The sequence below is a fragment of the Watersipora subatra genome, chromosome 4 (assembly GCF_963576615.1).
Source record: "Watersipora subatra chromosome 4, tzWatSuba1.1, whole genome shotgun sequence".
Lineage (NCBI taxonomy): Eukaryota > Metazoa > Bryozoa > Gymnolaemata > Cheilostomatida > Watersiporidae > Watersipora > Watersipora subatra.
Window position 1 is genome coordinate 20,024,639 of NC_088711.1, and position 22,738 is coordinate 20,047,376.

The following is a 22,738-nucleotide window of genomic DNA, read 5'->3' on the forward strand; positions in this document are numbered from 1 at the left end:
ATATATAATAAAAAATGAATTATTATAAAGAGGTATTTACTGTTACTATACTTTGGAGACACGTCAGTGAAAGTGTGGAATTGGTGATGGTGAGGTAAAAGCTGTGATAGAGATATGCATAACATACTCCTGCTTACTAAACAAGTTTAAACTAATAGTTTGTAGGTTTTTGTTGGTTTTATATGTTATACTTTTTACATATTTTTAGTGTTCGCTTGAGCCACTTTATTTCTACATATGAAAATAGGATGCTTTTTTATACGCTTTGAATATTTTATGTTGAAAATTACTTCAGATGTGAAGCCAACTGTTTACTTAATTTGGACACTTTGGAAATTGGAAACATAGGACTGTTGGAGACTTGAAATGTTAAGACAACCGTATGCAGAAATTGACTTAATACAACGAGCTACGTTGTGTGTTAGATGAATGCTTTCATAGAGATGACTGGTGTGTTGCTACCTTGGAAGGCCTTTGTGAGCTCACTGTTATTATGTTAGGGTAATCAGACTTGCCAATAGGCAGCTAGCATACTGTTTGCATCATGCAGTGGAATGAGTGTAGTGTTGTATTACCCGATAACTGAGAACTCGAAAAATGCAACTTCACCATGTTTACACAATTACTTTGAGCACATGCACCAAGTAACAAAAACACACCATCAATGCATTCCTACAAATTGGTAATCACTGACTCTATTGCTACAGGTAAGTAGACTGGCGAGGGGTAGACAACTTCTATTGTTGCAGTTCTGCAACTATCATGCAGGTAAATTTCCCATCCAGGAGGTAGGTTATATGCGTTACTATAACCTCTTATCTCTCTACAGATGATGCAGCACTATGAGCAGGCTCTCTCTATGCTCTCCAAGAGGGACAACTCTCCTCATATCTGGGATCTGGTTATTTATGAGCAGATGGAAGCAATCCTTGAACACTCATTGGCTCTTGAGGATCGAATGGTGCAGGGAACGAGCCGCACTGACGTAAGATCTAAGACTTACATACACTGCTCGTTACAAGGTTGATTTTTGCAGTGTCACGGAAAATGCCAATAGTTACATGTGTGCTGTTTAACCAGGATGTGGTCCGGCAATCTCTCAATGCCTGCACTTGTATTTGGCCAATCGGTTTGTTATCTCTGAAGAGGGTATGTGGAGATGTCAGATATTTCATTAATAATATGATTGTTGCGAGCTTGATATATCTCTTTACCGTGATACCACCAAGGATGGTCTATGGTAAAGCTGAATATGTTAACATTTTTTCCCAGGAACTTGAAATACGTCTACATTGATCACATAATTATGTTTACCAACCGCTTGGCAAACCCACAAACAATACGCATAGAGATTATCCTTAGCTTACCATTGGTAATTGGTCTCAAATATTGTAATTATTGGCTCCAGTTGTGGCGAGCGGCTTTGAAGGGCCTGTTTTATGTGTATTTAGGAGAACTATAAGACTTGTGTGAATGGAATTTTCTATAGACTCCTATGACGAGGCAAGCACCGGTTAAACCGTTATAATACATACAGGAAGTGCAAAGTTGTCATGCCAATGTGGGCAGTTGTCTAACTATCCAGTGTATTTTTAAATATAGTTTGCGCCTCTTGAAATTCTTAGCTTATCAGTGGTCTGTTGTCACGTTGTATAAGGAATTCTTGATGGTCAGTACTTTTAACCACGGCCAAAGGGATGCTATTATTTTCCGAATGCTGACTTTGCTTAACTTGGAGGTTTGTTGTCATGTTGTACGGTCAACCCTCGCCATACAATTTTAATTCGTTCCAGTGTTGGCATCGTAAGATGAAAATTTTGTGTACAAAGTTATAGAAACCCATTGTAATTATCTAATGCAAACGCTCCTAGTAAAAATAACATCAAAATTTTATATACATACTGTACATATTAAAAGTTAGTAACGAAATAGTATGTTATCTTTAGTAACTGTAGTTATCTACAGTAACTTTAGTGTATTTGTACGTACAGTAGGGAGTTCTTACCTCCAAGACAGATGTATGACATAAACCTTGAGTTTAACTTAAATGAATTTAGTTGAATAAACACATACATAAAGCTAACTTTTAGTGTGTACCTATTTTACTAAACTAAACTTCAACTTTTTCATAGTCTAAAATTTTATCACATATCTGTGTTCAGTTTCGTTTTTACTATATCTTGTAACGAATAATGATGACCTGAGAGGGAGAGAGTGAGCATCGTGTCTTTTTCAGGCGCTGTGAGAGTGATTTTGATGAATAGCATAGCATGAATAGCATCTTCATTATTTCAATGTATTTAGAACACCGACTGTCAAATTCTAATTTTGCGAGAACTTTTTGTGGATCTTGTATAGCAAAAAAAATTTCATATGGCAAGGACGAAAAAACATTGTGTTCCACATCGTAAAACGAAAAAAATTGCATAACAGGGACATCGCAACTCGAGGGCGCACTGTATGTGGAGTCTTGGTCAGCATTTCTAAATCAAGATTCATTTTTTGAATCTTGATGTGGTATTTGTTACACAGATTTTCACAACTTTGGATCCATTGGTAGAGGCTCAATATTGGATTGTCTCAATTTTTATTGGCAGTTACGTCGTGTCTCACATAATTAACAACCCAGTTCTAATATTATGGCAAATCTGATAGTTTATAACACATGTGGTTGTGGATGGCAAATGTAGTAGTTCATAGCAGATGTGGTAATTTGTGTCAGATGATCAGATCTGTTAGTTTATGGCAGATCTGGTAGTTTATGGCAGATCTGGTAGTTTATGACAGATGTGGTAGTTTATGACAGATCTGGTAGTTTATGACAGATCAGGTGGTTTATGACAGATCAGGTAGTTTATGACAGATCTGGTAGTTTATGACAGATCTGGTAGTTTATGACAGATCTGGTAGTTTATGGCAAATCTGATAGTTTATAACACATGTGGTTGTGGATGGCAAATGCAGTAGTTCATAGGAGATGTGGTAATTTGTGTCAGATGATCAGATCTGTTAGTTTATGGCAGATCTGGTAGTTTATGGCAGATCTGGTAGTTTATGGCAGATCTGGTAGTTTATGACAGGTCTGGTAGTTTATGGCAGATCTGGTAGTTTATGACAGATCAGGTAGTTTATGACAGATCTGGTAGTTTATGACAGATCTGGTAGTTTATGACAGATCTGGTAGTTTATGGCAAATCTGATAGTTTATAACACATGTGGTTGTGGATGGCAAATGTAGTAGTTCATAGTAGATCTGGTAATTTGTGTCAGATCTGTTAGTTTATGGCAGATCTGGTAGTTTATGGCATAGTGATGACCCCCCACCCCATCTTGTAATTGACGAGCCTGTAGTGGAGCTGGCTGAGTCCTTACCTGTACTGTTACCAACTATTACCCTTATTAGTCCAGTTTAGCAAGGCGGAACAAATCTAAACTGTGGTTGTTCAGCAGCCATGTTAGCCACAGACATTGATGTCTCAATATGTGATCTTTTTTTCTGTTAGAGAGATTACATTTACTTGACAGAAATACTGTTTGAAAAGGTCTACCTTACCATCTTGTGCGTGGTCAGTGTAACAGGCTTTTATTGCACCGGCCATGGGCGTGTCTCGAGTTCTACGTTTAAATGTAAGAATATGTAACAGTTTTCTATGGAATCTTCACCTCTAGAAACCCTGCATGTGAAATATTCCACTGCGTGATGGCTACTGGCTGATTGATGATATAACATTTATCATGACTATTTAGGTGTGAATTTTAAATCAAACGTGATCTGCGAGCAGTTCAATTATTCATTATGATATGATTGACTGTCGATGTACTAGACTGATGAACACTTACTGGCTTGCCTATTTTGAATAGAATTAGTGGATTTTGGCAAAGTATACCGGAGACTACGACATTTGATGGACTAATTTATGTATGTCAAAAATTTTGCCAATAAGCTGGAATTCCTTCATAAACGCTTCACATGGTCATCAAATCGTTTGCATGCTTAAATTGTTGATTTTAAAGTTATCGTCCCACTTGCACACAGTGCCATGTCCGGAGGCTCTCTCACAAAAGTGAGTCAACTGGAGGGCCACACCTAAACACCTTCCTTTCGGGCTTCCCATATCGGGGCTAATTGCTTCCATGAGAGCAGTCTCCACCTTGTACAAGATGCATCGGTCATCTCTCCAGGCTAATTTTGCGTTTTCCTATTTCATTGTTCTATCGACACTCGTCTGCTATGAACCGTCTGCAATGATTCATCTATGATGAGCTGTCCGCCATCAAATGTGACTAACGATTTGTATTATAAGAAGTTTGGTTCCCTTCTCATCTTCCCTCGTCAGAAGAATGTTTTCATTCATCGCTGCTCCTTTTGCTTCTGCTGATTATTTGCTATAAAATATAACATTTAGTGTTTTGAGAGAAAGCCGTAACTCACATCGGAGAAGTTACTTTCATCGTTCTCTCTTGTTTTCCAACTTTTTGTCGATCAGCAAACCTAACATCTGATAAAAATAGTTATGCTGACCATGAATTCTTCTGTTGACAATTTTTACACCGGTTTATATTTCACCACAGACATAGCTCGCACTTATAATGGGCTTTATTTGATACCAACAAAGACCACAGGAGATATAGCTGGTTACTATTTTTAATTCTATGACCTATGATTGAGTTTAAGATGTGGACACACCGAGCACTTGTTTGCTCTGTAGTAGAATACAATGTCGTCATTATATCTTTAAGTACATGTAATTAACAATTCGCTAGACACTTCTGTTTTGTGTGTATGTAAAGATATCACTTCATATAAACAATGAACAAATTGATGGCCAAATATTTTGCTGACTTGATCACTTTCTACTACTTGCTGCTCAGAGCTATCACACTACCGACCGACACATTCACTGTGTTTCCATGCTTCGAATGGGTTTGGAGTTGCCCGCTGCCGATGATTTTGCACTTTATCATTCCAACGATTTGGGGTTGCACTATGATGTCGATCGAATAGTACTGTCACCGAGAATACCTTTGCACAAATTTAGCAAAGCGAAATAACGTCAAACGCGTTCTGATTTTTCCATTTTTGCAATTCCGAGTAGAAAAAACTACGAACCTATTCAAAGCATGGGAATACACTGATATATATAGATTTTTTTAACTCTGACAATTTTTCTTAGCAAATCCAGCAGGTATAGATCACAGCTTAACGTCTCACAATTATGGGTGGCAAATTAAATGTGGGGTGTGAATATTACTACCTGTTTAAATACAATGATCTGACTCGGTGTAGGCTTGTTTCAAATATGGTAGTTACACAGGTGGTTGACCAATGAAGACAGAGTCATGTTGACAAAACCACCAGCTTTAATTATTTCCATATTATAATGAGGGATAAGGCCTAATTATCTATCTGGGAGTTTTAATTTTGGGTGTTCCTAATAGTCATGCTATTAGCTACTAACTAATGAGGTTACACAGTATGTTGAGAGTGTCTTTTTATAATAAGATTATAGTACCTCTCCTTTCTTGTAGCGTTATAAATTATGCTATAAATTATTATTATTATTATTAAATTATTGTTATTATAAATTATCGCTATATATGTGCATACAAATGCTTCTAGGGATCTGCTTCTATTGTTGGATTATTTTTTTATTTTTATATTGGCTTATACAATAATGGTATGGTTATAATATATTATGATAAAATTAATTATATTTGGTTTTGATGTATATAATAATATGATGATTAAAAGCATATTTTGATGCATTTTCAGTTAAACACTTGTGTTTCTACAAAATTGCAAGACTCAGCTGTTGTACTCACCTTTTAAGAAGGAATTGTGTTTCCTCTCAGAGGTATTGCGAGCAATTTCAGCTTGCTCAAATCCATTACTGCGACAATCGTTTATGTAAACAGTAATTCATGAGGTTGAAATTATTGTCTGTAGTCCGTCTATGCTGGATTGATCAAATTTGTGGCAAACAAATGACCAATAACCAATGACAATTTGCTTGTCAGTGGCGATGCATTTCTCAGTTGTTTGTTCTTACTCGCTGGTGTTTCAACTGGTTCAAACTGGTTTTCTAAGTAAAAATATTTATGCCATCCCTAGTTTTTGGTTACCTCTCGGAGTTACTAGCCAATACCAAACACATCAAAATCGCTTTTGTACTTTAGAGGTGACAAAATGACAATAAAATATTTATCATAAATGTGGTATTCGATAAACGCATATGAACTTATTTTCTATCTGTTGCTTTAGGCGGTCAATGACTCGAAATTAATTGAAAACCTCCATCTTGAAATCCCATAAAACATTTTAGCACATGCTGAATGCGTTCATTATAAGGGAAGCGTCGAGAACATTGGGATATTTATAAAGATCTCTGGCTATGGCTCTTTAGGGTGCGTCACTATGCATGCACATACCCCCTGTCACTGTATCTTATTCGGCTTTCTTATTGTGTACCATTGCTTACTTCGATCATGATAAAAGCTATCATGTTTTAGGATTGTCTGGAGTAAGCGATTGGAACTCGGAACACCTCACATGTAATCAGTTACATTTCTGCTATGCGTAGAGAATCCGAAACAACCTAAATCTTTTCCTGAGTTTTGCTACAATTTAAAAAAAGAGGATTCAAATTTCAGAATCAGCTGGCACGATCCCACCTGAGTCACATCTGTTCATATATGTCATGCGTTTTGTGTTACTGAGTTATACCTGCTCATATATGTCATGGGTCTTGTGTTACTGAGTCACACCTGCTCATATATGTTATGTGTCTTGTGTTACTGAGTCACACCTGCTCATATATCCCATGTGTTTTGTGTTACTAAGTTGTACCTGCTGTTGATGTTACAGGCTGACAAGGAACTTACTGCTGTGCTGTTTAAATTGCTTCAGTACTATGAGTCCATAAAAAGTCATCGTAATGCTGCCGCTATTCACCATAGACTGGGTCTGAAACTTGACAGCTCCTACAGGGAATGCTTAGTAAGTACCAGCCAGGCTATCCTCTATCTTATCCAACTAGTAGTAGTTCTCAGTATTTGAGTTACGATGATGAAACTAGACAAAATTTTCATTTTTAGTGATCATATCAACGTCATTTTTACTGACTTCATTTTTCCCCTTTTTTCACATTCCAATTAGTTTTGTTTTTTAATGAGATGGCATAGCGAGAAGGCCCATTTTTGTGACAACTTTTTGAGCCGCCCATTTTTCGCTTTGATCCATTCATAAATCAACGTCAACTTATTTCTCATGGTTGATTGCTGTCGCTCCGTGGTAAAGCTGTCTTTCCTACAGGAATGTAAATGCGCTTACAAATGATGCTCACCTTAACTCGGAATACAAGAATTTACAAAATTTACCCACAAGATATTCGCAGCTTGCTCGTAGACTGTCATCCCTGCATTGTGTATTAATTTGTATTGTTGATGGCTTGAAAAAATTATGACGAGTGTTTGCTGGACGCTCGCTTTTGTGTTCTAATGTGCTAGCTGCTACTTATCTTTTGTGATTAAACTTCAACTAATATTTTTTAGGAACATCTAGTGTAAATGGTTTCTGGAATGTTACACAGTAATTGCTAACAATTTCATTTTCTCTATGCAAAACTCACCCATTGACATAATTGTCCAATAATCAATCTAATCCAAAAAAATTGAGTGACCGCGTCCCTACTCCTAACGGTTTACCACGCCCTTACTTTGAGACTGATTGCCTGCTCTGAAGCTATGTGAAGCACTCATCTGCCACTCCACTTCACCAACTGCTTCCTCTCCTGCCCATGTGACTTTTCATTGGTCGTAGCGCGACAAAACCATCTGCCAGCGTACACTAGAGATTCACATCAGGCGGCCAATCGTCTGTTGTTTTTTTATTGTCCAAAAACTCTTGCCAAAATTCATTTTTTCTCGAAGCATCTGTGGTTTGTACAGTCCTAGATTTGACTCTTAGACTCATAGTCTCAAGTGGAGTACCCGATGAGACCTGTTGTGGTACCGTAGCTGAGATACGCAAGACTCCATTCTTACTGACCTCTTCTGCTGGATGCCCTAACTGCTCGCCACACTGTTAGCTTGTAAAAAGACAAAAAGCTAGTTTGCATACTTCATCTATAGTTATTGTATTTTATATTTGGACTGGCTAAAAAACTGAATCTCATGGACTCACTGCATCAGAAATTCATATCAATAGTCAATGCAAATGAAAGGTGAACAGGAAATTGAAGGCATTTAAAGTTAAATGGCACATTTGAAAATGACAAATTAAAAAATAGATAATTAATATAAGGCTTTTAAAAAGCTTTAAAAAAACAAATGCAAAGAGTAATATTAATTAATAATAAGTATACAGCTTGTATAACTAGAATAGGTTTTCAAAAAGGAAATAATTTTTGCTTTACAAAAAGTGGTAATATGTCGAACCAATGCAATGCGGAAAACAATGTCATCAGAGTTGACGCAGTGTTTTCTGCATTTGTGTTACAAGTTTCAAAGTCTTACATAGACTATGTCCAGAATATTTGTATTTATCCTTCCACACAAATGAAACACATGGTTTTCTATTCAATGACACCAACATACTACATCCACCATCGTACGTTTCAGTTTATGAACTTTCTGTCGCTACAACCTTCAATTCACTATCCCGACTCTCCACAATAGTATTACCAACTTTTAAAACAAGTTTTTCAACTCAATCAATAATTCCTGATTTTTGTCTACATACTTTTTTATTTTTGGTGGGTAATGAAAAACATCATTTTGTTGACGATTGCCAATGCCACTAATAAGTTATACATGCATACATATACCTACATTCTGACTGATGACTAAGACAGGTGCTTGTGTCAAACGATGGTGCATGCTGGGTAAAATATCCTTCTATATGAAAGATATTGCCACCAGCCCAGAAAGTGAGGATGAGTGAATGGTGATCACCCAAAGCGTCTACAACAGCTAGGCTTCAGGACAAGTATTGGTCATTGTAATTGGGAGTTGTCACACGCCGGTTGTTACCCTATTAAGCAATTGTAATGTGTTAGAATGCTAATATGCCTTTATGGCTAACTAATCGAGGAAAGCAATTCAACTGTTTACCACTTGAATCTGCCACTCCCAATGCTCGCCGTCTCCACCAAACCGTCTAATTTCTTTGTCTTTTCGAAATCTAACCGGATTTACTTTTTATTTTTGAGGGCAGTTTTTTCTCATCTGTCACATCCCTGGGGTTGTTGCGCTTCTAATCACATGGTTTTGGTTTTTGTAACTGAGGTCATGCTATTATTTTGCAAGGACCCGTCGAGCTCAAAGTCGAAACGGATGCACAACATGGCTGAGTCGCACTATGAGAAAGCCCTGAGTGTGTTCTCCAGCATCGAGGATGCTAGCCCTGAAGTGATGCGTATTGTAGTGGACAGGATTGGCCTCTGGAAACATGAGCTAGATGGCAAGTGCTCTATTGCGCTATTGCTATACTGCTGTATTGCTCTATTACTATACTGCTGTATTGCTATACATATTGCTCTATTGTTCAATTCCTGTATTGCTATATTGCTATACTGTTGTATTGTTATGCATATTGCTCTATTGTTCTATTCCTGTATTGCTATACTGCTGTATTGCTCTATTGCTATACTGCTGTATTGCTATATTGATTTATTGCTATACTGCTGTATTGCTATACATATTACTGTATTCCTGTATTGCTATACTGATGTATTGCTATACTGTTGTATTGCTCTATTACTATACTGCTGTATTGCTATAAATATTACTCTATTGTTCTATTCCTGTATTGCTATATTGCTATTCTGCTGTATTGCTCTATTGCTATACTGTTGTACTGCTATACGTATTGCTCTATTGTTCTATTCCTGTATTGCTATATTGCTGTATTGCTATATTGCTCTATTGCTATACTGCTGTATTGCTATACATATTGCTATATTGCTGCATTGCTATACTGCTATATTGTGAGGTCCTCGTAATAATTCTTTTTTCTCCGTCGCCAATCTCAGTGAAGAATCCTGTCAGGTTAATGGAAGTTGTGAGCAACTCTTTCTTTCACGCTCTGCTAAAAATTGTGTTGTTATAAACCGATTCAATTGAATTATTTCACTCACAATTGAATAATTTATGTTTAGTTATTGAGAAGATTTTGTACCGCTTAATTTGATTGGCTAGTGTTACTGTGCTCATTGCCGTATTGGCTGGTCTACAAAAAGCAAATTAATGGTTGCATTAAAAAACGTATTTAAAATATGAATAATTTTAGTTTGCATAATCATAAAAATATGTTTCATTTTCATGGCTGTTCTTCAAACATAGCTATTTCCGCTATAAAAGTTTTCTCACGTCACGCAATGCAAAATATAGTTGAGAAGATGTTAGCGCCAGTAATTAAATTATTAGAATGACTAACTACTATAAGTGTCTGTATTAACGCTTTTTTAAACTGAAAAAAGCGTTAATAAGGAAATCAGTAGTGACAAAGGTATAAAGAGAAGGGCAGCTACAGTCTTTTCAATGTCTCTGTCTTGCGGTAAGTGATTTCTCTAAGCTCGCAATGATTAGCTGCCGTGATCAGCACTGTGATCCCACAGATGAACGGTATGAAGGATATAAGAGGGAAGTCATGAAAAATCCACTTTCAACCATAAGCATGCAGATAATAGTCAAACATGTTCTCAAAAATATTTCTGCGCTAATCAATTTCGGCATTTGTGTCTGTGTAAGGAGAGATATGATTTAGAAGGTTTTCACACCTGCAAATATTTTCGTTTCGTGAAAGAACGAAGAACAATATGGTGTTCGTTTGTTAATAATTTTTCTATAGTCGATAAATCAGTTTTTTAGTACATTCGAAAAAAATTTTTATTCACTGGCATTAATTTATTTCTGTTCATAGCGAGTTCATTAAGGAAATATTAGTCAGTTCTGAGATATTAGTCAATTTTGTAGAATAAAATCTGGGAAACTTTTAGAAAAATTATCAAAATTTAAAACTTTAGGCTAACCTCATACGCCGATTTTTGGTATAAATACCTAATATACAGTTTTCGCATAATAGTAAAAGAAATCAATCACTGAAAACTGTTTTATAGGTGAAACTCAATCATATCTTTGCAAAAGAAAATATGCCCAAAATAGCATCTCATTCATTTGTTTTTTTTTTGCAAATTGATATGATTTTTAGCCAGTGTAAACATGTATATTTTGTTTATTTCCATTGTGCGAGGCCCAAAAAGACGCGGTTAAAAAATTTGCATATGACAACCAATGTATAATGTATCCCAGCATTGTAAGTAAGAAAGAAACACCCATTTGTACCATTCTTGAGACCGCATTTGCAAAAACTTGTGAATCACTCCTACCCTCCTACTCTAGAACAGCCGCTGAGAACAGCCGCTGTAGAATAATTTTGTACATTTTTAATCTGCCGCTGGTGATTTATTCCAAGTCAGATGAAATTTCTGTTTATTTTAAAAGAAGCTACACAAGAACTAGACATGATGGTTTTTCTTTTTCTGTGAGTGATTTTTCTTATTTGTTCATAGACGATGAGGAAGTCGATTATTGTTCTTGACGGCAAATCTTGCTCCGTTACCCTTCTACTCCCATCAATAACAATGGTTAATTAAACAGTGATAGTAAATGCTGAAATCTTTAGTAATAGGTAGAATCTTAGCAAATATTACGATGCCTAAATGTAATAAAACATTGTTGGAGTAATACTAATAATGATAATCATCATTATTTAAACCAGGTGTTTTCAACCAGTGAGGAATTCCCCCATAGGGTGGAATTTTGAATATAGAAGGAGGAACAGATAGGTGTTCGATTTCTTAAATTTTTAATTCATGTCCTCAGTGCCGTGTGAGTTTGGGTTTTATCGTTTAAAATTTTGTTTTTATATACATATATAACACTGGTGGCTAATAATGAGCCACCAGTCAAAACCCAGATATATAAATGTGAACACATCCATCTGGATTTTGATTGGATAGTAAGTTAACCTAGTCATAAACCGATTCACTGCCATGTCGAAGGTCATGTATTGTTGTGTGTTGTATGCGTGCTGTATAAAAATTAATAATATGTTGTTATATGTTTACATATGCACAATAAAATGGGATTATAATTTGTATCAGCTGTTTTTAGTCAACTGAGTTAAAAGTGTGGTGGGGGAATCAAATTTATGACTTTAAGGCATAAGGAGGGGAACTGAGTAAGAAAGGTTGGGAACCCCCGATTTAAATGAAGTAAATCATGTTGCTAGATTAAATGTTTTGAAAAACAAATTAAATTGTTAGGTTGAAATTTCTCAGTCTTCAAGGTAATTTCTCATGACACGCCCCTCTTCCTGTTTTTATTTTCTTCTAATGAACCTATCACAGCTACAATATAAATTTAGAGTAATTGATTTTACTGAACTGCTTTGCGTAAACTTATCAGCTAATCAACATATCTAGTTGACATTCGATTATTCAAGAATGAGCATTATGCTCACTGTCATGTCTGTTCTCTCAATTTATCCATAGCTCATTAGATCACGTAAACATGGCAAGGAGATCTGCTTCAGCGAATCTGTTTCATATCGATATTCGATATGAAACATATTCGATAAGATATATCGATATTCAGAGATAATGTTCATGAGCGGTATCATGATTATAGTTAATTGTACCAAATATCTTCTATACCATTAGAAGACGATGTATAACAATAGGCAGGTAGTTTTTACTTTGTAATATTTAAAACAATGGCATGTGTATCTGCTATGTTTTGCAGTTTTGCTTTTTTAATAAACATTCAAGACTAAAGATGGGTTCAGGATATAGACTCAACAGAAAAGACTATGTGACCTTGTTTTAAAATTTGAACTATATTCAAGTGCCACTATATACTAGTGGCATTTCAGAGTTGCAGTCTGTCCAACAACTATATGACTGCTGCCTAGCCAGCAAAAGCTTAAGGTTATTAATATCAGAAGCCACACCAATCTTAGTTTTGACAAAGCAACTCTCAAAATGTCTGTCTACAATAAAATATAGAGTGAACCTACGCAAACACTGTTTTAGATCTAAGTGTATATCTTAATCACATTTTACCAAGTAAAGTGATTTTTATGGTTTTACATTTTTGTTTTATTTATGTATTTTTCAGTCAGCATCAATTTTTTATGAGCATATATACAAACATTTTTATTTATCTTACTGAGTCAAAATACACACACTTACTACTTTACTTTTATATATCTGGCCCTCTCTCACACAGTTCACATATACTTATGCTTATGGTGTTTTACCTTCAAGCATTCAAAATCTTTAAATTTATGTAGCTAAATTTTACTGTAGATATTAGCGCGATATGAAGTCAGGTCTTTGAAACTGGATTAGGTAGATGTAGTTGTCTTCTTTTTAAAAAAGTTATGGATATAGCTTAAAGATGAACTTGCACAAAGGTAAGTAAATTTTATCAGAAAGTATCGACATTTTTCTATTGTTTGTGATTATTTTTGTTGCTTAAGGTGATCTGACTGCCAGGATGTTTCAAGATTAAAATTGACAAAACTTCATCGCGATTAAAATGCTCAGAAGACAAATACGTGAAAAATGACATCACTAGTTGTTATCGCTGCGATAGTTGGTACAGTATTGGCTATTGCATTGAAGTTGCAGCATTTTATTTTTCTATCATTTACGATTGTTTTTATGTTTGAGGTGGTTTGACTGCAAGGATGTTTCAGGATTAAAATCGACAAAAGTTCGATCGCAGTTAAAATTCTTGAATCAAGCAAAAGTGCGATTATGACATCTATAGTTGCAAAGAGACTGACATAATAGTTTAGTTAGAAACGTTTTAACTTGAAAGCAGTAGCCGACAACAACTATCGCACCGATAGCAACTAATGACACCATTTCACCTGTACATTTCTTCTGAGCATTCTACCTGCAATCAAGTTTGGTCGATTTTAATCTTGTAACATCCTGGCGGTCAGATCACCTCAAACATAAAAACGATCACAATTGATCGAAAAATACCGACACTTTCTGATAAAATCTACTAAAATTTTGTTCATCTTTAACATAAGATAGGATGGAATTTTCTCCCTTTTTTATAAAACAGCAATGCAGTTTCACTCTTCAGTTTAGTCCAGCACCATGTTAGGTCCTACGAATGTTTCTATTGACTTCATTTATTATTTGAACCATTAATTTCCTTTTCAAATGGTCATTGCATTTTTTAAAAAACGTCTTAACTCAAAATAGTTCAAAGATACATGGCATTATGGAACAATCTCTTGTACGATTCTTGCGCACCTAAGCACCTTAGAAAAGGAGAAAAAGCGTATTCGATTTCACATGGCAAAAAGCTGCGATGATAAACCTAGTGTAAACCAGGTATTGCGTTGTATATGGGACTGTTTGTATTAGTATTATACTCATATGTAAACCAGGTGTTGTGTTGTATATGAGACCGTTTGTACTAGTACTATATTCATATGTAAACTAGGTGTTGTGTTGTTTATGAGACTGTTTGTACTAACACTATTCTCATATGTAAACCAGGTGTTGTGTTGTATATGAGACTGTTTGTACTAGTGCTATACTCATATGTAAACCAGGTGTTGTGTTGTATATGAGACTGTTTGTACTAACACTATACTCATATGTAAACCAGGTGTTGTGTTGTATATGAGACTGTTTGTACTAGTGCTATACTCATATGTAAACCAGGTGTTGTGTTATATATGAGACTATTTGTACTAGTGCTATACTCATATGTAAACCAGGTGTTGTGTTGTATATGAGACTGTTTGTACTAGTACAGTTCTGTCACTAACAGACACAAATATTTGTTAGGAGCTACAAATAGTCTAAATTCTCTTGCATTACTGTACCGAATCACGCAAACAGGATGTTACACACTAGAAATTTACATATTCACACCCAAGGGTATATCCTAAGCGAAAATCCAGGTCTTTGCTGGCCAGAGGTTCGCATCTGTTTTGATTTTCCTCGATTTGATTTTCTAAAATGGTTTGCTAGCTATTACCCTTATCGTCATTCATCGACCAGTTTAGAATACCTAAGCAATGAAGATTGATCATTATTCTAATGCATGCCATAGGATACATTAATATTTCGGGCTACTTATGTGTGTCATGTCAATTTCAAGCTCTAAAAGGAATTTATTCGATCTCATTTGTCTTTCTTCTGCCTGTCAAAAATTGGGTGCGTCTCATTCATTACATGAATACGTCGAACAATCTATATTATGTACGTATGCACAAGTGGCGATGGCGACTGGGAGTAAATGTATGAAACTTAATTGAGAAATAAAATAAAGGTATGAAATTGCTTTTAAATGCTTAGAACGCTATAACTACTGTTTTTGTAGGCTGTAGCGCTGTGAATGCTAAACGCAGGCATCTTGAGACCGGTCTGAAGCTTGTTGTTGACCAAAGAACTTGTCGTGCCTTGGAACAGTTCTGTTCAGAGGGCAACTCATCTTCTATAGGTATAAAATACTTGTCTGAGGGCATGTTACGCACACTAGCGTCTAGCTCTCTTGTTTATAGCCCTCTTGTCTGTAGCCTTGGTTCTCAATGTCTCATGATAAATGTTCATAAAAGTCAACAGATGATCACGGTTAGTTGGCAAAAATAAACCTAACAAATTTTGGTTCCATCAAAACCATCTCCATATTTACGTTTAAAGAAACTTAAAACTCCATGCATATATACTTCTTACTCCACCTTTAGCAAAATGTTAAAATGGATTTTACAAATGATTGTTCTTCAAGAGCTCCTGTTAACATATAAGTTACACCGAGTATTGTGGTATGTAAAAAATTTACGATTCACATTTAAATCTGTTATTAAGGCATTCCAGGTATTTGAGAAGTTTTAGATTTGCATAAAAAACAATTTGCTATAATTTTTATTTTATTATTAGAATGTAAGCAGTTAATGTCATATGTTTTAATGTTTGCAAAAGTTTAATGCAAAACATTAAATAAAAACATCTTTAATCTTTCCTTTTATTTTATAGTTGAACTATTTTTGAACACTGAATGTTTCTATTGCTTGATTTCTGTACCTAATTAAACTGCACCTCATTAGGTGAATGTAACAGTCGTATACACTCTTATGCAAACACATTTCCATAATTTGTTTTAAAGTTTTGTGCAAAATTTAGAAGCCAAATTTGTTATCGTTTATATGTACCTTCTTAATAAGACTAACAGTTATTTTTCTATCAGTTAAATATCATTTTAATTCTATTAATGTTGATAAATAGCGCTGGCATAGCAAACTCTAGACATATGAACTAAAGAATCTTATCTGTGAAATCTCACTGAATTGTTTTTCACAGGTTATTGTGCTGCAAATACACAACATTAGCCGCTCATTAGTTGACTTGAAAGAAACACACTTGTTGCCTAAACCGTATAAATGCTTTCAACGTGATTCATGTAATGTAAATGTGATTATTAATATTTTCAAGAAATTTTTTAGATTTCGTTATCATTGTATGACCGATTGTTGACCCACTTGATAATTTTAGTAAAAGATTATTTTCTGTTTAACCATTTTGGCGTAAACAAACTACCTAGGAACTGAAGTTAATGTGAATTTTATTTGTAAACATTCGAGTGCACTAGTTGGCCTCTGAGTTTGCTTAAATTTCTATAATTAATGAGAAAGTAGCATCTAAAATAGCGGAAAACAATTATTTAATTCTCATTCTTTCCATAATATCAACCACACCGCCTCCCCATCAACTGTCAGTAATTAATACAAACTTGTCTACTCTTTGCATAAAGTCTCTCCTCACTTAGGCGCCGTGTTTGACAGGGCAGATATTTGCCCACCCTACTTCCTGTTTGTTTGTATGTTGTGTCTTTTTGCAGATGAAGAGATTCTAGTGGCCATGTTGAAAAGTTTCGTTGACAAACTCCAGTTTATAACTCACAGTTTAGTCAAGTCTTTCCAGAATGTTCCGAAGCACAGGAAAACCAAGTAAGTGTAAACAATTTTGGAATGTATGTTATCTGAAATCACTGTTCAGTCGTTGATTCTTGTTCCGGAGGATGTAGGTGCTGTGAAACCACCGTACAGCTGCTGTCAAGTCAGCAGTGTTTGTGCTTATACTATCGCTGTTTTTCAAATTTGTTACACGAGCTGATGAAATTTTAAAGCTGTGCTTCATATTGCACTGGTATGCTTTAGTTGTTTGGCAATAGCATACCAATAGTACGCCATTGACAATAGCTAAGTCAAAACCTCTACATAATTTGTGTTGATCGCTCTCATCGAACATGACAGAACTCATGGAACCTCCATATATCAGTTTTTTATCAACTGAATGATACATTCACGAGTAGTGGTTCTCTCTTATACGGATGGCCATTAAGCTGTCCAAATATAACACTCTTGTATTTTATTATCATGAAAAAGTAGGGATCAAGTGGAATATTTTTCAAATTTTTAATCTTATTGTTTATTTTCAATAAGTTTTTATTTTGATCTATGATTATTGTGTGTATGTGGTAATCTTTTTGTTTTGGCCGGGGAAATGCTATTGTACTAGCTTCTATTTGATCGCGTGTAGATTCTCATGTTATGGTGAAGTTATTAGAAGCCAGAATCTGAATTACCAGGCTGTACTCTCAACTCTTTTGACTATTTAGTGTATGTCTCTTTCACTACCGGTGTTGATGCAGTCAGCGTGATGGTTCAGGGGAAGGAGACTGCTTTATTATATTATATTATATAATATATTATATAATATATTATATAATATATTATATATTTATTATATTAGAGATGGACTTGCACAAAGTTTTTGTAAATTATATCAGAAATTATCAGTATTTTTCTATTATTTGCGATTGTTTTTTATGTTTGAGGTGATTTGATTGCCCGGATGTTTCAAGATTAGAATTGACAGAACTTTATCCCCAGTTAGAACACTAAGATCAAGTGAAAGTGTGATTATGACGTCTATAGTTGCAAAGAGACCGACAGATTAGAAACACGAAATACTGCAACCTGAACGCCATAGCTGATATCAACTATAGCAATGATAACAATTAGTCATATCATTTCACACATATTTTTCTTCTGAGCATTTTAACCGCGATCAAGTTTTGTCGATTTTAAACTTGAAACATCCTGGCAGTCAGATCATATCAAACATCAACAACAACCGCAAATGATAAAAAATACTGCTGGTTTCTGATAGAATTTACTAATATTTTACCCAAGTTTACCTTTAAATGAGCTCAACTGGTTGGTAGAATATGTTTGAGCATCATGGCTCTTTTGAAAGGGAGAGAGAAAAGCTATGAGAGAATCATAATTGAGGGAATTTAAAAAGTAAACTACTAATTCTTCGTAGTTGCACACTGACCTGCGCTTACATCCAACCAATTACATAATCCGGTTTTGTCTCTTTCAGAAAACACATCAGACGAATATAAAGAATCGTCTGACCATGAATTTATTGCTTTACCTAATATGTTTGCAGCACTTATGTATATAAGTAGTGTAAAGAGAGTGATGACACAATGCTTAATAAATCATATTCGGTTAAGATTGGCACGGCTAATATATGATGCTCGCTTAAACTATAGACTGAAGTAGTATTTTCGCCGTTTATCTCAATCTTTGTCTATCCTTTCAATGTTATTTGTTAGTTATGAGTTGTACAGAATGTAGCACAATGCTTAATAAATCATATCAGGTAGGGTTGTCACAGTTATTATATGATGCACCACAGTTATTATATGATGCACGCTTATTCTACGGTAGTCTTTGCTGCTTGTCTCCGTGTTTGCCAGTCATTTCAATGATATTTGTTAATTATTCACAGAGGAATTTATAGGAAGCCAACGGTGCTAACCAACCTTTAAGGTTCTCTGATTCAGAATACAGTAGAGAAGCTACCGCTATGCATATTAATTAATATTCTAGCGGTGCCTAGGCTGACGCCAGCTGGCACGTGCATGCGGCGTAGTGACCGCCCTATCAGATACACATTCATGTTTGTCTATCAGATAGCTTGGTTAGTTTGTTATGGACTGAGGAACCATTTTAGTTTACTGAAGTGGTTATAGATATCGATTGTGTAGTTTGAATCACTTGTCAAATTCTTGTGGGTTGCAACAGTGTAATTGTAATTTTTGGATTATTACGTGCATCTGTTACCAAGTTTTGTAACTTATACTGTATGTATACACCAATGAAAGTTAAAAATTGTCTCCCTTTAGGAATGACTCGGTATCAAGTGAAACCATAGAGTGTTATAAGAGTATGTACAGGGAGAGCCTTCGCATTGACGTCAAGGAGACATCATCCTTCAAACTCTCTCAATCAATCCTTCAAGTCTGTAGAGACATAAGACAGTTGTGTGAACACAAGTAATATTCTATTTTAGACTTTTAGTTTTTTCATAGTGACAAAAAGCATATTTCTGTAATCAGTAGTTATATAGAATTGGTGCTAAATAAATTGTGCTTTTAGTAACTCGCAGACCTGTGTTTTTTACAAACAAACTGCTTATTATGAAGTAGTATTTCCTAAAAATCTTCAATTGCATAAAGGCTCGGTTTTTTACAAACTAACTAAAAAACCGCCTAGAGCTAGTGTCCGATCTTCTCATGTTTCACTGAGTACACCGTGAATATCGATTATTAGCTGGCGCCTCAGGTGGTTCAAAGCATTTGTTGGCTCTTCACTTTTAGGGACTCCAATGGAGAGATTAAGCTACGATATATCATCAACCGATAGCAGAAGGGACATTAACTTACAATGATGCAGGCGAGGTGCATGGCATTAAAAATCTAAAATATTTCATTTGGCAAAATTCCTAGGTGGTCGAAAGTAAGGTTGCGCTCAAATTTTAAGCCAGAGAGTTCAAAGAGTTTTTGCTTGACGCATCTATCACATCAGTGTTAGGTACCGACTAGTCTAGGTTATGTCAGTGTTAGGTACCGACTAGTCTAGGCTATGTCAGTGTTAGGTACCAACTAGTCTAGGTTATGTCAGTGTTAGTTACCAACTAGTCTAGGTTATGTCAGTGTTAGGTACCAACTAGTCTAGGTTATGTCAGTGTTAGGTACCAACTAGCCTAGGTTATGTCAGTGTTAGGTACCAACTAGTCTAGGTTATGTCAGTGTTAGGTACCAACTAGTCTAGGTTATGTCAGTGTTAGGTACCAACTAGTCCAGGCTATGTCAGTGTTAGGTACCAACTAGTCCAGGTTATGTCAGTGTTAGGTACCAACTAGCCTAGGTTATGTCAGTGTTAGGTACCAACTAGTCTAGGTTATGTTAGTGTTAGGTACCAACTAGTCCAGGTTATGTCAGTGTTAGGTACCAACTAGTCCAGGTTATGTTAGTGTTAGGTACCAACTAGTCCAGGTTATGTCAGTGTTAGGTACCAACTAGTCTAGGTTATGTTAGTGTTAGGTACCAACTAGTCTAGGTTATGTCAGTGTTAGGTACCAACTAATCTAGGTTATATCAGTGTTAAGTACCAATTAGTGTAGGTTATTTCAGTGCTACATATCAAATGTCAACAACCACCTGCCTTGTTCATTCATAAACCCTATCGAAAGGTTACATTTCGGGTGATCGAAAGAGCTGTCATATAACAACGCTGTGTTATTACAATCATGTCAACTCTTTATTATTAATATTTATCAAATGAGTAGCTCTATATCAAAAATGCGAAAATATTGCAAGATATTCTTAATCTGATAATTCGATAATTGTAACATATCGTAGTTTGTCTTTTTATAACGGTATATGAAAAGTGTTTTTGGATTCACCACATGTTCGCGAGCGGGCTATGCATGACAAAATGTCTAGAAAATGGCCATCTTGAAATAAGTTAAGTGATAAGCATTCATTTTGTTCTGTGCATATTCACCAACTAGGAGTTGTGCCCTATATACTCCTTTCAGCGATGACTTGTGCTCTAATTACTCTATCAAAAGTCCACGAATGAATGCAATAAAGCTGCTAGAAGGCAAGCGTTTGGCTACTGTAGCCTGAAACATTACAATATATATAAAACTATCTAGTCATGGCTCTTAACAATGTATCACAATGCGTTAGACACTCTCCTTCACCGACATGTAGATTATTAAACATTCAATGCTCTGCAATAACACTGATAAATTGACACTTTTGCTGATTGTCAATAGACCTTACACACATCCTCAAGTAACCGATTCCTGGCAAAAATCTCCAAAATTATGAGAGATGTTTGAAGTAGAATCGCCTCGCTTGAAGCGATCTTAAAAGCATTCTTATTTTCAAGCAAACCATGTGAATGACTGGAAGCCGTCTCTATCAGAAAGGAAAGACATACCTTAGCTGGTGTTCTATTGTAACGACGTAGCATCATTATTTTACAATTTCTTTCGGCAATTAAAATCTGGTCTTTCAATCACGATTACATAAGAAAACATGGCAGATGTTATTTACCCTACCACTATAAAGAGCAATGTGGTGCAACGTATTTCCTTTCTCCATATGCTCTTTTTGCTTTTTCCATATGAGGCCAGTCGTCATTGATATATCTATTATGATGTGCGCTAGATGGTCGGTGCACCAAGAACTTTCCAGAAGAGATTTCTCACATGCCGTGCTCATTAGCATGCATCAGTCTGATGCATAGCGGTAATCTAGGATGGGCAAATAACATCGGCAATGATCTACCGTAAAAACATCAGAAAACTAACTCACATTGAGTCAAACAGTCAACTTTTTAATTTTATATTATGCCAAGATTTGTGTATGCCTGCAACAAAATGTCAATATTCACCTCAGATGATTACTGTACTACAAAATACACAAATTGTAGGACTTATTGCCAAAATCTGGACTAAAAGCTAAAACAGGAAATAAATTTGACATGTTTTACAAATACAATCGATAAATTAGACTTCAACGATCCACAAATATCTAAAACATCTGCAATTATCAACGTCTGTCATTCAGCTATAGCTGGCTGTAATCAACTACTGGAGATGAAAAAACTCAAATGTGGACAACGTCAACCTGGCCCTGTTCACTCCATTGTGGGGGGCTGTAGGCGTCAGCTATGTTTATTCATCTGGACCAGCACATAGAGCTGAGGTCAATTGTGACTTGGCTCTCACAATGTACCATAAAAGCTTTACTTCAATGCCTCCTTTATTTGAACATCACCTCTAATAAAGCACCACTATAGAAGAAGGTTTGAAAATACAACACCACCCTACAATTGGACGCCACCTCTATTTAACCGCCACTTTGATATTTTTTATCTTTATAAATCTGTAATAGAAAGTGATCAGTAGGAAAGGGTTCACAAAATAGTGTTAATAATGACTCGATTACATGAATAATAAGTAATTCTTTTGCTGTGGCTGTAGTGGTTGCCATGGTTTTATGACGGTGTACCTGAGAAGATTGATCATCACGATCATCAGAACTATACTCTGATTTGAAGTCACAAAGGTCTAAATCCTATCCATCGTCTTCAGATTCAATTATAACGTGGTTTACAATCTGTCCTGACGATAGAAGCATTTTGATCAATGACGAGAATACTTTTTAGGAACACCGTACTACGTAATATCAGCCATTGTTATGGCATATTCAAGTCCGTTTTCTAACTCCAAAGATTTACGGTTTTTATCTTTAAAACTATAAAAGCAACACC

General features: G+C 35.6%; 1 protein-coding gene across 1 annotated transcript in view; it reads left to right on the forward strand.

Moving 5' to 3' along the window:
• LOC137394017 (erythroid differentiation-related factor 1-like) overlaps positions 1-22,738 on the forward strand; it is a 60,661-nt gene that overhangs the window by 27,857 nt on the left and 10,066 nt on the right. Inside the window, exons 17-22 of the mRNA XM_068080731.1 lie at positions 830-985; positions 6,866-6,997; positions 9,307-9,460; positions 15,418-15,537; positions 16,933-17,041; positions 19,294-19,443. Coding sequence (XP_067936832.1) covers positions 830-985; positions 6,866-6,997; positions 9,307-9,460; positions 15,418-15,537; positions 16,933-17,041; positions 19,294-19,443 — 821 coding nt within the window. The remainder of the gene's footprint in view (positions 1-829; positions 986-6,865; positions 6,998-9,306; positions 9,461-15,417; positions 15,538-16,932; positions 17,042-19,293; positions 19,444-22,738) is intronic.